The sequence below is a fragment of the Schistocerca americana genome, chromosome 4 (genome assembly GCF_021461395.2).
Source record: "Schistocerca americana isolate TAMUIC-IGC-003095 chromosome 4, iqSchAmer2.1, whole genome shotgun sequence".
NCBI lineage: Eukaryota > Metazoa > Arthropoda > Insecta > Orthoptera > Acrididae > Schistocerca > Schistocerca americana.
In genome coordinates, this window is record NC_060122.1 from 445,161,394 (window position 1) to 445,177,471 (window position 16,078).

At 39.8% G+C, this 16,078-nt stretch overlaps 1 protein-coding gene across 1 annotated transcript in view; it reads right to left on the bottom strand.

Moving 5' to 3' along the window:
• Positions 1-7,628: 7,628 nt before the first annotated feature.
• LOC124612973 (bestrophin-4) overlaps positions 7,629-16,078 on the bottom strand; it is a 566,407-nt gene continuing 557,957 nt past the window's right edge. Inside the window, exons 10-12 of the mRNA XM_047141502.1 lie at positions 14,775-14,980; positions 10,423-10,671; positions 7,629-9,326 (exon numbers count right to left, since the gene is read on the bottom strand). Coding sequence (XP_046997458.1) covers positions 9,132-9,326; positions 10,423-10,671; positions 14,775-14,980 — 650 coding nt within the window. The 3' untranslated portion in view covers positions 7,629-9,131. The remainder of the gene's footprint in view (positions 9,327-10,422; positions 10,672-14,774; positions 14,981-16,078) is intronic.

Sequence of the window (16,078 nt, forward strand, 5' to 3'; positions counted from 1 at the left end):
ACATGGTCATGAATATACGAAGCAGCAGATTTTGATTTCACAGACATGCTCATCTAAGCAAACAGCCCTTATTTTTATTATTGTTTTGTTTATATTTCACAGTGAAGTTCTTTTTTTTATAGTTTCATGAGATCACTCTCTCATTTCTGACTCCCCTTGAATCTATGGCTGCACACTGCAGATATGCAGGTGGTGCAAAAGTTTATTTGTGTGTGAGAAAAGTGAGTGAGGCTATTGGGAAGGTGGGGGTGGAAACCAAACTCCACTGATAAAAAAAGCAATGGTTGTTCAGGGATATCTTGTGAATATTTTGGTGTAATGGACCCATGATCTCTGGTGGCTCAATACTGGGAAATTGCATTTAGTTTGTTTTCTTACCCACTGCCCATCCCACCCCTTAATCTTTGTGTCTATATTGCACTTTATCAGAACAAATGTGCAAATGTTGACAGTCCATGCTGTGCATCTGGTTTGGAAAAAAATTGTGAAATTGTTCCATTTCCTCATGGGACTTACTGTTGACAACATGGGCTCTGAGCACTATGGGACTTAACATCTGAGGTCATCAGCCCCCTAAACTGAGAACTACTTAAACCTAACTAACCTAAGGACATCACACACATCCATGCCCAAGGCAGTATTCGAACCTGCGACCATAGCGGTCGCGCAGTTCCAGACTGAAGCACCTAAAACCGCTCGGCCACAGTGGCCGGCATTGACAACATTAATTCCACTTTACTCTTCATCTTCAAGCTTGCATTCAATACTGTTTAGGTTTGTTTTTCCAGCAGTGTTCATTGTGTGTTAACAGAGACACACAGCATCATGTATAGGGTTGCTGAAGAAGACTTGTCCATTATGCATCTTATGTATGGGCTCACTCTAAGCAATGAAAGAGTGGCACAACAACATTATGTTGAGCTGTTCCCATAGTGACAGCAACCACATCACAATACTTATGCATCTGTACATAGATGCCTATGAAAAACCAGATCCTTCCACATTAGAATAGATGATACTTAGGTACAACAGAACACCCAGTCTGGAAGAGAATGTGTCACACACAATTGGCAAATCAAACCATTGCATTGTGCAAACACTAACTGCAAGCCAAACAGCTGTTTTGTGACTCTTTAAATGTTTCATTACTCTGCATTTTCTTGTGCATGGCTGGGTGATTGCATATTACAAGCTGTTCAAGTGTTGTGAAGGTGTTTTAACAGAAATCAAGTAATATACAAAAGCAGCAGCTGAATAATGCAAGACTAGGATTATTGGCTTTTTCAAAAGTACCTACTTTTTGACTAACATTAAAAAAATATATTAATGTAGAATTAATTCCTATAATTTTGAGTAGATTAGCAGTATTTGTAACAGTTTGCAAGTATACTTTACAGACGTAGCTTGCAGTGGCTTCTTCCAACCGTTGATGCTTTTATGGCTGGTGCTGAAAGTTTTGCCATCTGCAGGCATAATTAACTTGGCAGCAAAAATGGTTAATTGACTTTGTATACTGGACAAAGCTGCATTGTCTGTATGAAGTTTTTGCCAACTTTAAGAAATGTATTAAGGTTTAAATATTCTCACAGTTTGCCCTAAAAGTGTTGCAAAATACTGCAACCAACTTAGTGTGAAATCTTCTTTCATTTCTTATTAATTAATGTTATCACACAAAAGACATATAACGAAAAAAGATCCCTTTTAATTGGTATCTCTCTTTTGTAGTTTTCATTCCCATGTCATTATTAGTCCACAGTTCTCTTACACTGGTTTGATTAACTTTTCAGTTCAAATCAAGTCCCTGGCATACCAGTATTTTGGTGCAATATCCCCTCATATGTGCCTATTCTTTGTATCTTTCATTTTATGACTACTTAAACATATTTGTGAGCTCAACGTCATTGTCAACCACACTCACATCAGTAGCTTTTATAGAAGCAGTGCAGTAGCCACCGGAAAGATCGCGGGAAGCGCACATCGGCACGGTGCGTCACGGACAGTAGTTGCCGCAAGTAAAGTCCCATCCACCAGAGGGCATGCAAGAATTCGGCCGCACCCTCTGTCGGCGGAACAACAACAACAACAACAACAACAACTCAGGCAGCACGGGCCGTGCTCAGTCAGTTTTATATCGGACATACCTAGCAGACAGTTCCCAGTCTACTCTATGTGAAGTGTGACGGACAATGTGAATCGTGTTACTACACAATTGGCGATGAGTAGGGTCGTTCTTTCGCGTGTTGCGTCGTTGTTCTGGTTTCGCAGCTTATCCATGGCATGGAGGATTTAGTGCGGGTTTTAGTTGATCAGCAGACAGAGCTCATGGCAACCATGCAACAAGCGCTTCCAGTGTTGCTCTCCTTGCAGTCTGCTCCAGCGCCGTTCCTTCCTCCCTTTCCCCCATGTGACGAGTCGGCAGAGGATATGAACATCGCCTTCGGCAGCATTTCCAGGCATTTCATGTTGCCGATGCGGAGGTATGTTGTACTCTTTTCTTGTCTTGGATATCTCCCTCGCTGTATCAAGTTTTGCGGCAGCTAGCGCCGTTGCAGGAACCCTCGTCCTTGTCTTTTGACGCATTGTGTTCATTGCTGTGTTCCTATTATCGCCGCCGCATGCATGTTGTGGTGGCTAGGGTCGAGTTCAATGGATGCAAGAAACAGCCCCATCAGTCTTATCGGGCATGGGCCGCTACCCTGCACAGTCTTAGTCGCAAGTGTCATTTTGTCACAGAGCAGTTGTGAGAGTCGTATGCCCACGTTATGGTGTGAGACGTCATTGTTCGTTCGGCCCCTGATAGGGAGGTCCGGCAACAGGCCCTGCAGTTGGTAGACCCTTCCCTTGAGGAAGTCCTGTCCATTGCTCAATCGTATGAAGTCTCTCACACTGCAGATCAACAGTTGGAAGCATGGTGTGACGTTGCGGCAGTTCAGGGTGGCGCGGCCACGACCACTGTGTCCGGGGTGGACAACGTGCAAGCGGTACAATCCGGCTGTTATGACTGCTCCCGCACGGTGCGTAAACAGAGTTCCGGCCGACGGCCCCTGTTACCGTCCTGTGCGTTGTGCTATATACATCATGATCGGTCAGAGTGCCCCCAGTGTTGGGCCATTTGTCGCAAATGTAATAAAAAAGGACACATTGCTAAAGTTTGCCACTCAGCCTCAAAAGAATCGAAGGAAGCAGGTACAGAGGACATAGACGTTGACATTCAGGAAGTTTCATCGGGCCAGGCTCCTGACGCATCAGCACGCAAACTCTTTATCGAGGTGTCGGTTTGGACGCGCCGTGCCGATGTGTGCCTCCTGCGATCTTTCCGGTGGCTGCTGCAAGCAGAGTGTTTGTTACAACTGTACCTTTGGTCCTAGGGATATATTGACATTATTGGTTTATCAGCATTCAGTAAAATAGCAATAGAAGAGAACAGAGCATGAACTAGAATGAAGACAAACTTAAAATTGCAGATCAAATTTAAAAAAATACTAACGCTAAATAGGAAGTTGAGTAATGAAGAGCCACCAGCAGGAACAGGCGAAAGGTGGATCGGGATTGACAAAGCCATTAACTGTTGTAACTTGGACTCGACTTTATTAGACTGTGGCATGTACGCCAATCACCTTAACATGCACTGACCACAAGGCAGTGTATGTAAGCAGTAATAACATGCTAACTGAGCATGAGCGTAGTGTGGCAGGGTTTAAATAGGCACCCGCCCATGGCTGGCTCTATTGGAAGTTCACAGTATTGCTCTTTCACAGCAACTCTCGCAGATGATAGCACACTGCTATTGCACGTGCATTTGAGTGTGCATGCATTATTTCATAAATGATGTTGCAGAAGAAATAACAGGTGTGAGAAGGAGCAGAAGAAACCAGGAATGATTTGATGAACATTGCAGGTTAGCAGTAAAGGAAAAGAATAGGGGAAGAATGACATCATTACAAAGAGAAACCAGAGATAATATGGAACAATGTAGAGATTTAAGAAGAAGAGCCAACAGATTGTGCAAGAGGAAGAAAAGAGAATGGCCTAAGAAGAGCTAATGAAACAGAATGAAATAAGAAAATTCTACCATGCTGCATGCAAAATAAGGAGCAGATTCCAGCCAAAAATAAAGGCAAGCTCAAGTAAAGATGGTAAAATCTAAGAAAGGAAGAATAGACAATGGTAAAATGGGCATAAAACATCAAAGACATACAAAATGACAGCCTGGAAGAACAACAAATAATCTCACAGAAAGAAATATTGGAGTTGGTGGCAGGCAATGAGGCAAGGAAGCCAGCACTGCATGAGGTTTCTCTGGTTGTCCTCAAGATGGGAAACAGTCAAGCACCTGGTGAAGATGGCAAAGTGTAAGTGGTGGAGGTGCTGCAATAAAATAACTGCTCACCCTAATACTGGGCATATGGGAAACTGAAACCATGCTGGATAACTGGAAAACTGGAATCGTAATCCCCATTTACAAGGAAAGAGATACAACAGCATGTGAAAACTACAGAGGTATAACACTATGAAGCATAACTAAATAAGATCTTCACACAATTATATTAAATGAAAGGATACAAAAGTTCACACAACACATACTTGGAGATTATCAGTGTTGTTTTTGACCACATAGAGGAACAAATGACCAAAAATTTGTGATCATACGAATGACTGAAAAGTTCTGTGACCATAATATTGATCTGTACTTCCTATACATTGATTTCAAACATGTCTTTGACAGCATAAATCAGCAAAGACTGTACAGAATGCTAAAAGAAGTAGGCATATGTGCTAAACCAGTAAGTCTAATCAGAATGAGAATGATAAACACGAGAGTAAAAGCAAAGATATTCAACAGGACAAGTGAAAGCTTTGTCTTTAATAAAGGAGTGAAACAGTGTGATAGTATATCCACTATATTATCAGTGTAGCTCAATATAACAAATAAAATCAATGAAATGAGTGTTATATTTATATAAAGTAGGAGATAAATGCATATGCTGATGATGCTGGAATAGTATGAAGAAATATCAACACACTTGAAGAAACATACCTGGCAATGGAAACAGGTGCATTAAAAATCTGCTTCATTGTAAATGAAAATAAAACAAAATTTACGGTAATGTCACACTCTGAGGCTAGAATAAATCCTAAAGATCTAAATATAAATGGGAAATGTTTTAAAGAAGTGCCCTCTTTTAGTTACTCGTGAGCCTTAATATCAAATTATAACGGCATTGTAAGTGCTATAAGGGAAAGAATACAAGCAGGGAATAAACTTGTTACAAGAAGAAAGAAACTCTTAGTGTACAACTCCCTAGTTTGCCTGGTTGTCACATGTAGGTTAGAAGTATGTACACTGGCAGAAGATGACAAAAATGCTTTAAGAACTTTCGAGCAAAAATACTGTGTAAAATTTATGGCCCAATAAAGGGAGGAAGTAGTCTGGAAGATACACATCACTGAGCTACAAGCATTAGTACAAGAAGAGATACAGTAAAATTTACATATTACAATGGCTATGTTGGCTAGGATACATGGGGAGAATGGCAGAGGATAAGAATGTGAAACAATGGTGTAAGGTGTGATTTATGTTATTAGACAGAATGTGATTTGTTGAAGTAACAGAAGGTCTCACCAGTATGAAAGTCCATGGGAGGAAAAAAAGATGTATAAAACTGAGAAGCACAGAAGAAACTAGTTTTAGAAGCCAAGACTCACCAAGGGCTGTAACACTACAGAGGAAGAAGAAGAAGATTTCTTTTTTTGTCAGCTATAACAAGGTTTTCTCCATAATGAAGATTCTCTCATTGAAGGATAGTGTCTATTGGCTTTAAAAAATGTTTGATCTTTGCATCACAGACTGCTGATTTTCTGAATAATATTCCTTACAGCTAATATTTTCTTTTTTTGTTTTAGATCTACAATAATTAAGATTGCCAATTTTATACAAGCTGAAAACAGGATCTTCTTTAAAAGACATCACATGAGTTGATTAAGCAGATTCCTTTTGCTTCTGTACGAATGCGCTGTAGGGTTATCTCTATCAGCTATCTACAGAAAAATAAGAACACTTATTTTGCGTGAAAAATAAAGTATGACTGTGTAATCATAGCATTACAATATGTGTGATTCACTCACTCACTATGTCAGAATATGGTCGACTAAACATCCATACACTTCCATGAGATTTCATTACATAAATATTAATCTCCTTCCTGAAGGACAGAAAATGGCTGACCAATACTACCTACTGGAAAAAAATTCTAAATAATGTGGACAGACACACATAAAAGGAGAAATTACTCTTCCAGCTTTTAAAGTTTTTAATACCTTCCTTAGGTAGGGAGGAAAGAGGGCTAGGTTGCAGAAGGTTAGAAAGAAGAGTCAGGTCAGCCAAGACCCACTCACCCTTGTGCCACAGTGGAAGGGCCCTCTTCCAAATGACCTTCCCTTCCATTCTAACCTCCTCCAAGACTGTGCTCAGAATTTTACCTGCTGATGATAAGTACTGCTCGGCAATTATCTGTCCTTCAGCAGGGATAATAATGTTTATTTAATGGAATCTCATGAAAATGTGAGTTTTTAGTCCACAATATTGTAAATGATATTGTAAAACATAAATTAAGCAACATGACCTAAAATTATAATGTGAAGATGTCAACAACAAAAAACAACGGCCTTTTTAGGAAAATACCCTGTGAGCATTAAAGCAATCTTTAATAACATAATAATATAACAGGTGCCCCATATCCAACGTCTAGAATGTGACATAACTTCTGAAGAAGAGGAGGACATAAACAAGAATATTAGTGCTGCAACATGTATATGGCATGATAAGAACATTAAAGGGCAAAACAAGAAGAGAAACCCAAATTAAGTCTTTCAAAGTAATGACACTACACAAAGTATTATTAGGGGCAGAAAGGTGGATATTAAGATCAACAGACATAAGAAAATTTGAAAAACCAAAAATGAAGTTCCGTAGATTTGTGAAAGAGTGCACATGAGAAGACAAAATAAGAAATGAAGAAATAAGGAAAGAACTGGGGGTACGGCCATTGACTGAAAAAGCAGTCTACAAAAGCAGGACTGGAAAAGCACATATAGTGTATGTCATCTCAGGGAAGTTCTTGATAAGCAATGGAACACAATTCCATTGGAAGGAGGAGTATAGGAAGAACATGGAAGACATGGTGTGACAGAACAGGACATAAGGCCCAATCCTGCATTGACAGAAGAAAGTACATAATGACCAGCCATTCTGTCTTCTTGCACTTTCATACTTTTCTTAGTAAATTTTCCTCACACAGATAGCTAAAGTTGAGCTGAAAGAAAAATAATTAGTAGCACAACTTAACAATAATTAACACAGCAACATAGAGAGTATTTTTGATAAATGGCATATTCACTTTGCCAGTGTGAGTTGAACTGTATACACTGAAAGGAGTGCAGAGTGAGTATCATTTACTTTTATAGAAAATTGTTATGGTACTCAGATTTCTTTTGAAGGCAATATCTCTAGCCTCATACTTTAAATTCATTCTAGTACTTGTCCAGGAAGTTTGATACAACAACACAATTTTCCTTTGAAAATATCTCAAATCATTTAATGGATCAGTAAAATTACAGAAAGCATAAAATACTTTCCCAAATTCACTTTTATTTCAAATTACATATTTTAGAGAAAAATACAATTTATAAAAATTTTATTTCTGGTCCTGATGGGATTATAGCATCTGTTGTAAATGCTTTGCATGGTCATGCATGCAGAGCATCCTTTCAATAAAGCCAATTACTCACATATTTTGTCATTAACATTTTCCATTTGAGCAAGAACTGGACCCAAGGGATATGAAAAACATCAAGACATTACAGTATTTTCCCCATTTCTGCTGGACAATACAGCTTCATTAGAAAACATTTGAAAATCACCATAAAAATTTTACTGTATTGTACTGTTTTTTTTGGGTTTCTGTGCATCCAGATAAAATCAAACAAGAACATTGCTTGCCACAGACAACCATTATCACATTACCTCTCAGTAATACTCATCACAAAATAATCTAACACTCCTTCACGAAATTCCATTACATTTGCTGCTTCATTAGGTTTTGTTGCCATACTGATATTTTCAGTGGCTGTAGTTTTATAGGCATGAATAGGAAAGTCTTGTTCTGCACTTATGTGAGGAAATAGAAGGTTAGCAATAAGCTGAAACCAGCATATCATCACATAATGTTTCTTGCCATTCAAAGCCATGTCCTATTTTGTGCTGTTGCAGCTTCTTTTGAGTCTCACCTCCAATTACAGTAACACAAGCTGGAATTATACTGTTCCAAATGTCAGTGGCTGCATGACAGATAGCACTTTAGTCCTGTGAATGACTGCATGATGTTAGATCTGTGTCCTATGTGTCTGCAATCTTTTAACCATTGTACTGCATTTAGCTGATAAATAGGTCTATACATTATGTAGTTTTATTTTAACACTTGGCAACACTGAATGTACCTGCTCTGGAAACAAAAAAATCAGATAAATATACAATATTTTCACAAATTCAAACAATTACTACAAACACTCTTTTTACACTTACAGGCACTTACTGAAGACTATTTGTTACTGCATTATCACAGATCTTCCACAATGTATGTGTACCATTGTGTTTGTATCCAAAAACAAAACAATACTAGCTTTATTCTAACTTTGGATATCAACAAGTATGTGTAATCAATGCTAGACTTTATGATATGTTCACCTGCAGATTTTCCCAGTCTAAACCTCTAAGTACAATTCATATCTTTGCCATAAAACAACTGTAAATATACATAAAACTACAAAAGGCACAGTGTCAAAAATACTAATGTTCATTGTGTCCTCAGGAGATACTACTCCCAATATATTTTAGTCCATTTCATAGAAGCTGAACAAAAGTGACAACTCACTCACAAACACATTCATTGGTTTCTCCTGACTGTCAATATTATATGTAATTAATCTTGTGCAACCACATAACTTCAGTCTTTGAAAAAATAGAATGGAAGCACATGCATCACTTAGCAGTGTTACTGCTTTGTCACAAATCGTGTCTTCCTCTTCTCGAGTGTGGAGGAAGCCGAGTGATGGATAGGTGGCGACATCAGCTGCTAAACATACACTTCACCACGCTTAGTCTGTGATTGAGAAGCAACACTTGTTTTCCTGCTGCGATCACTAGCAACCCCACTGTCATCCTCTGACCCTGATGTTACATCCGTCAGTGTAATGGGTTGTAATGCCAGTGCTGGTGAAGGTGGTGCTCCACTCATCGTCACTGGTGTTATTGTCATTGTAGTCAACACCTAAAATTAAAAAAAAAAAAGGAGTTATTATTTATTAAAATACATTGTACAGACTCTCTCTTCTCATTTTTTGAAGATCGTTCCTGTTATATACACTGGAGGACGTAGTGCTGAGGACACATGTAAAGATTTTATTTTTTTAACAAGGCAGGCAATTCTACGTAACCTATTGTTTATGAAAATTACAACAGCTAGATGGAAATCAAAAATGATTATAATTTTGCCAACACACAACTGGTAGTGACGGAGAGAAAACAATATTTAAAGAGGCAACACACTGCATCCAAACACAAAGCATTGCAAAATTGCTATGACAAGAAAATCAGAGAGAAGTTTCTAGACAGTCATTTTTTCTATGTACCATACATGAATGGAGTAGTGGAGGGAAAAATTATAGTGGTACCACTGTAATGTGGCTTTCAGAGTATATATTTAGATGTAGAATAAAGGGTCATAGCAACTTTTTACAGCACCCCGTGGCACCTTTGAGTACCCAGCCAGGTGATCATCTGATGTAGTACTGGATCAGGCACTGCAGGAAATATTGTTCGCCATAATAGAGTCTAAACACGTTGTTCTGTAACAGAAGTCTAAATTGACAACATTCACTGCAGAAGGTTATATGCAGTCAAACAACAAACCACTATATCTATGAACAAGAGTATTGCAGCTAGAAGACCTTTTAGTTTATCTCCAGAGATATTTTGAGCAAAGACTATGTACATGTAGCAGATGTCATTAAGCTGTGGTGGGAGACGTAGGTGGAGGCAGATGTAGGCCACTTACAACAGAGCTCAAATATGGCTTTAGCTGAGAAATTCTGAAATTTTTCTTGCAGCATTAATGCTTTAGTCTTTGTCTTCAAATGAAGGAAACCAGTTTCTGTGTCTACTGACAGGACACAGTCTTCAAAACTATATCACAAGGAACAAGGGCAAATTTCCTTAATCAAATCCCTTCTTTATATAATTTTAGTATGAACATTGTGCCACTACTGGTTCATACCATGAGGCAGTTTTTCAACTAATGACACTCATTCTGCACAAGTGACACTGGAATATCAAAGACAATGAGCTAACATAAAAGCCAGACTGACCTTGCGCCCGTTGACAGCAGCAGCCGCAGCAGCAGCAACTGGTACAGATACCGGGACAGGCACAGGGCTGAGTCCAGCCGATGTGAGTGCAGGGGAGAGCACAGCCTGCGCCAGCGCTGCTGTGGATGTAGATGAACCCCCAGCTCCGCTCGCTGTTACAGATGAGGGCAGTGCTGATGGTGGCACTGAACTAGGTGTGCCCACCACCCCACCCTCTCCACCCAGCTCCTTGATAGGTGACAGTACCACCTACAGAAAGAGCCACAGCTAACATTAACAATAGCACTTCCACAACTATGTCCGAAACTTAAGCAGAAGCTAGAAAAGAATGCTAGAGCTGGAAAGTTTATAGAAAAATGCTGTAAAATGAGTCACTTTACAGGCTGTGCATGCATGAACTGCTCAAAACTGTTTTGCATTACATACATAACTGCAAAATGCATACGCTTATTCAAGAGGAGGAGGGATTTAAAAGCAATTGGTAAAAAACTATCAGAGAATTGCAATTAAGAAAATCTACATTTTCTGTACATGAATAAGTACAAACATAGATATTCATTTCTTCAAAGTCTCAAATCTCCAAAAATTCTCTTAAATCTCAAAATTTTCCTTTCTGATTTATTTCAGATTTTTAGATGTTAAATGTAATAAACCTTCAGACACATAGTGAAACATTTTTTAGAAAACAGGAAAGTATTTATGGCATATTGGTTTATGATTAGAATACTACTGCAGAATGTGAATTTGCAATAACAATAAATGAAGCTGAGGGTCAGAGAGAGGGGGTGAAGTGGAGATGGACAGAGAGATGGGGAGGAGGTGATGGACGGACACACACACAGAAAGAGAGGGGGGGGGGGGGGGAGGACAAGGAAATGGGCAAAGAAAGGGAGATGGAAGATGGACAGAGAGAAGGAGATTAGGATGTGCATCCAATTGCCATGCACATTAGAAATGTGTGCTTTCTTTTTTCTTCCTTTTGCATTTCAGCAGACTGGGCTATGGCAAAGCCTAGCCTGGTACAGCTAGTTGTGAAATGAAAAACAATGCCAAAAATTAAGGCAGTATGTTTGAAAGTACACATCTTTGCAGTGAAACTCTGCTCCTGGGCAACATTCAGTACCATGTGGTTTGACCCTATGTGTTGCAAAACACTTGCATCGTTCTTGAGCAAAAGGTGGTTGCCCCACTCTTCAGTTGCAGTTCTCCCGAGTTCATATATTGTGCAAGAAGAATTCTGATTCACACAGTGGTGCACTACAACTTTCAACTGCTTCCAAGCACATTCAGCTGAATTCATGTCAGCAGATACTGCAGGTAGTCTTGCCTCTTGGAGGATGGTGTTCGTGATGTGGGCACAGTATGTTCTTGCATTATCTCAAAAAATGAACCTATTGTTGAAATGCTGAAGTACGATCAGACAATAAGTTAAGAGGATTCTGGACTGATACTGCACAGCCCTCAAATTAACCTCGATAGCCATGAGAGATGTGCGATATGTCTACATAATATCAACCTGAAACTTGACTGACACATCTTCCTGACAAATGCCTGTAATTGCATGCCTGGTCATCTCCATACTCTTCCATGAAGATCAGCTATTGGACAAATCCCCACCTTCCAGGGAAAGGAACCTAACACCTTTGGTCCAGGTTCTATTCCAGATGATCGCTTGCACAACTTCTTCGCATACATTGGTGCTGGTGTTCTTAATTGTTTTAGAGGCCAAGTTGAGTGTATTGAAATGGTGGTGTATTCTCTATGTCGACATGGCACTCCCAGAAACGAAAGCTATTGCCTGAAAGGTCACAGAATAAAGCAAAAATAGCTACTTAGGTAATTACATGTTCCATGGGACATTCAGGAAGCTGAAGAGGGTTTCATTTGTCAAGAGCACATTTTTCCATTACTTCGCATGTAATCCAATCCTGTTGCTGGTTTTGCAGTAAACCCTGTACTGTCTGACTGTGATGCAGTATCCAATAATTTTATAGGATGTGGGAATGGATGCAAGTCAGAAGGTGAAAAATCTGATGAATAGAGGATATTTCAGTGATCTGCACTCCAAGTGTCTCTGTTTCGACTTTGTTGTCTTTTTTTCTCTTCCCAATCCAGGTATTGTGTGTATGGTTCCTTTATTTTCATCCAGTTAGAACAGGAGACTTGCACATTGCATATCACGTAGAAGTTCTATCCTTTGCAAAGCAACCAATAAGAATGATATCTCCTGTATCCGGAAGACACTGATTGAAGAAATCGACTTCGGCTTTCTTTTGTGCAGGACAGCCGTTATCTGCCCACTGCTTGGATGACTGTTTTATTCCCCTCATGAAGTGGTGCTCCCACACCTCACACCTAATAACACATGAGCACATGAAATGAGTTTGCTTTCTTTTAATGTGGTTCTGACATTGGAAGGAAATATGTTTTAGCATTTGTCTTTGTAGAACATTCTAAAAATTCACCACTCACCTTTCACCATGCTTTCTGATTGTTAATTCTTGATGCACAATGAACCACTCTTTTTCTCCTATAAGCACACAGTATCAACTATTTCACACACATTCAGTGGTTGATTAAGCAATACCAAATTGTGCAATTTCTTAATCTTTCATCTGAAATGTCAGTTTAGGAATGTGGAACATCCTTCAGAAAAGTGCATCATGTTTGAATCCAGTTGCACCTTTGTACCTTTCTCAAGTCAAAGGAACCAATTCTTAAACCTACATGAATTTTTTGTGTCCATTTCTGTCAGAAGTTAACTGCCTGGGGAAATAATTATATGATCATAAAATATTCCAATTTATCCATCTGAATGAAACACATGCTACACAGACAAAACTATCATGTAAATCAATCTGAGCACTGACTTAAGTTTTTTGCACAACAGCTAGCAATTTAACAAAACAATATTTCATTGGTATCTATGACAACTGTATATCAGGCCCAGAAATAAGTACGTTTAGGTCTCATTTCTTTGTTCAAAGCAATGGTGATGCTGCCACTGGCTTACTGGGCCTTTCATAATTCTAAGAAGTGGTACGAAATCAAACACGCATCAACATATGAAGGAAGGCGATTAATACTTCAAATTCAAATGGCTCTGGGCACTATGGGACTTAACACCTGACATCATCAGTCCCCTAGGCTTAGAACTACTTAAACCTAACTAACTTAAGGACATCACACACATCCATGCCCGAGGCAGGATTCGAACCTGTGACCATAGCAGCAGCGCAGTTCCGGACTGAAGCGCCTAGAACCGCTCGACCACAGTGGCCGGCGGGCCTTTTGTAGATCTTTGCATAAATATTTAGTTGTGCACTAGAAGGCCACTGCCTCACATGCATTTTCTATAGATGGCAAAAATACAAAATGTTTTAGAACAAATAGAAGGGTTTGACAGTGAAGTGTGGTGCCACCAGCACTCTTCAGTATAATCAAGGAGAACACGACAAGGAAAGTCCACCAAGGGGATGAAAATCATAGCTTATGCAGATAATGTAATGATGATATGAGAAGACAACACTCAGAAATTGGAAGAATGGCTAAATACCTGGCAGAAAGTAATTTATGAATCAGGCACTGAAATAAGCATCGCAAAAAGTGAGGTAGTGAAAATCAGGAAGGAAAATGGAAAAAATGAAGGAAGTAAGTTGTAATGGAAAAAAATATTAAAGAAGGAGATGCTTTCAAATATCTTGGAAGTATGTTAACCACAAAAAGATACACTGAGGAAGAAATTTCAGAGGACAGAAAATTGCTCAGAATATTATTATTGAGTATCAGACATCCTAATCATGAGCTGGAACATACCTGCCACAGCAAAGATCATGAAGCATTAATCACATTATCTACCAGTTTTAACTTAAGGATCATGAAATTCAATCTGGATAAAGAAAGACCCAAGTAGAATGTAAGTGAGAGAGATGTGCTTTCTACTAAGGACAAGAATGGACTGGATAAGAAATGAAACAATACAAAACAAACTTCAGGTTAGTTCCCTAAAAGAAACTAAGGAGAAAAACAGGTTGAAATTAGGAAAGAAACTCTACCAGGAAGATGTCTAGAATGGACAGAATCTGGAAGAAAACTAACAGAGAAACCTTGAACAAAATGGAAAGACCAGACGAAGGGTGATGTGGATTGAAGAGGACTACAACAAAAAGAAATGATGAACGATTATCTGTGGGAGAAAAGAGAAGATTGGAAGAGGCTTTGTGTTACCTGCATACGCAGAGAGATTCAAGAAAGAAGCAGACGAAAAAGAAGAAGGAAAAACATCATGCAGGGCTACCGCCCCAGCAGCAAAGAGAAGCAACCTTTTCGGGCACAATAATGCCAATGTGTACCTGGAGCACGGGCAGCTCTGACTGGTAGCCAGACTGCAGTGCCTGACCCGGGCCCCCGCCACCCCCGCTGCCTCCAGCGCCACCGCCTCCAAGGCTGGCCAGCCGGTGCTCGCGGTCCACCACCTCCTTTGTCACATCTGGCGTCGGAATGCGTGGCCGGTTCTTCAGTGTCACTGGCACGGCTGCTCCATTCATCTTACCGGTGCCTGCGAACAGAAGAGCATTGCTTCCTCAATTTTGGCAGCCATTTCTCTCGCTGCTGACTGCTCTCCACAAACTCAGTCTCGGTTTTCTTATATTGGGCATCAAACTGTCTAGTGCCCCCTCCACCAACAAGATCTGGCTCAAATATAACATATTACACATTGGAGAAAAGGGTGTATACCTGCTTGAAAGGTGGAAGGAAATCACGTAGCAATACAGGCAAACTGAGAAGTGTGACGGCCATGATGCCCTGCATGGCTCCTGCTGTGTCCCAATGTGATCTCCCCTACATGTAAATGACGTGCAAGGCCTTGTAATATGGCATGGATCCAAGTGAGGGCAATGAAAAATAGTCCCCTTGTTTACAATCTCGCACAGCCATAATTTGCAGACCTGTGTTCACTTTCCCTGTGTTGTTTTAATGATGACTGCACACTTGGTTTTCACATTGTGTAAATTATGGGATTGTCAAAGCTGTGACAGCTTTTTCCTGTGCTAATATAATTCTTAACTGAACAGCACAATCTTTCAGATGTACCCTTTCAAATGTATTTCTCTGATTCGCAATTTATTAGATGTTATGTTAAAGTGATGTTCTGTCCATTGATGTAAACAAATTATTCTTGTTATATTAAAACATAACAAGTATGCCTCGATAGCTGAGTGGTCAGCATGATGGAATGCCATGCAATGGGGTCCAGGTTCGATTCCCGACTGGGTCGGAGGTTTTCTGCACTCAGGGACTGGGTGCTGTGTTGTCATCATCTCATCCAACAGGGTGGCAACAGGAAGGGCATCTGGCCACCCCTTAAATTAACCATGCCTAATCCGACTATAGCCATGCTGACCCATCAAAAATGCTGGACAAAGGCACAAGCAAAAGAAGAATATATTAAAACATTAAATAACATGTCCAGATAACCACACACATTTGCCTGCTACTTCGTAGACTCTAGGAGGCCACAGGTTGAATTCACCCAGCCAACTAATGATGAGGGCTGGGTGCCTGCCAGTATGGACATAGTTTTTAGGTGGTTTCCCACATCTCACTGGGCGAATACTGGGCTGATGACCATGTCACATCTCAGTTACACAATCCA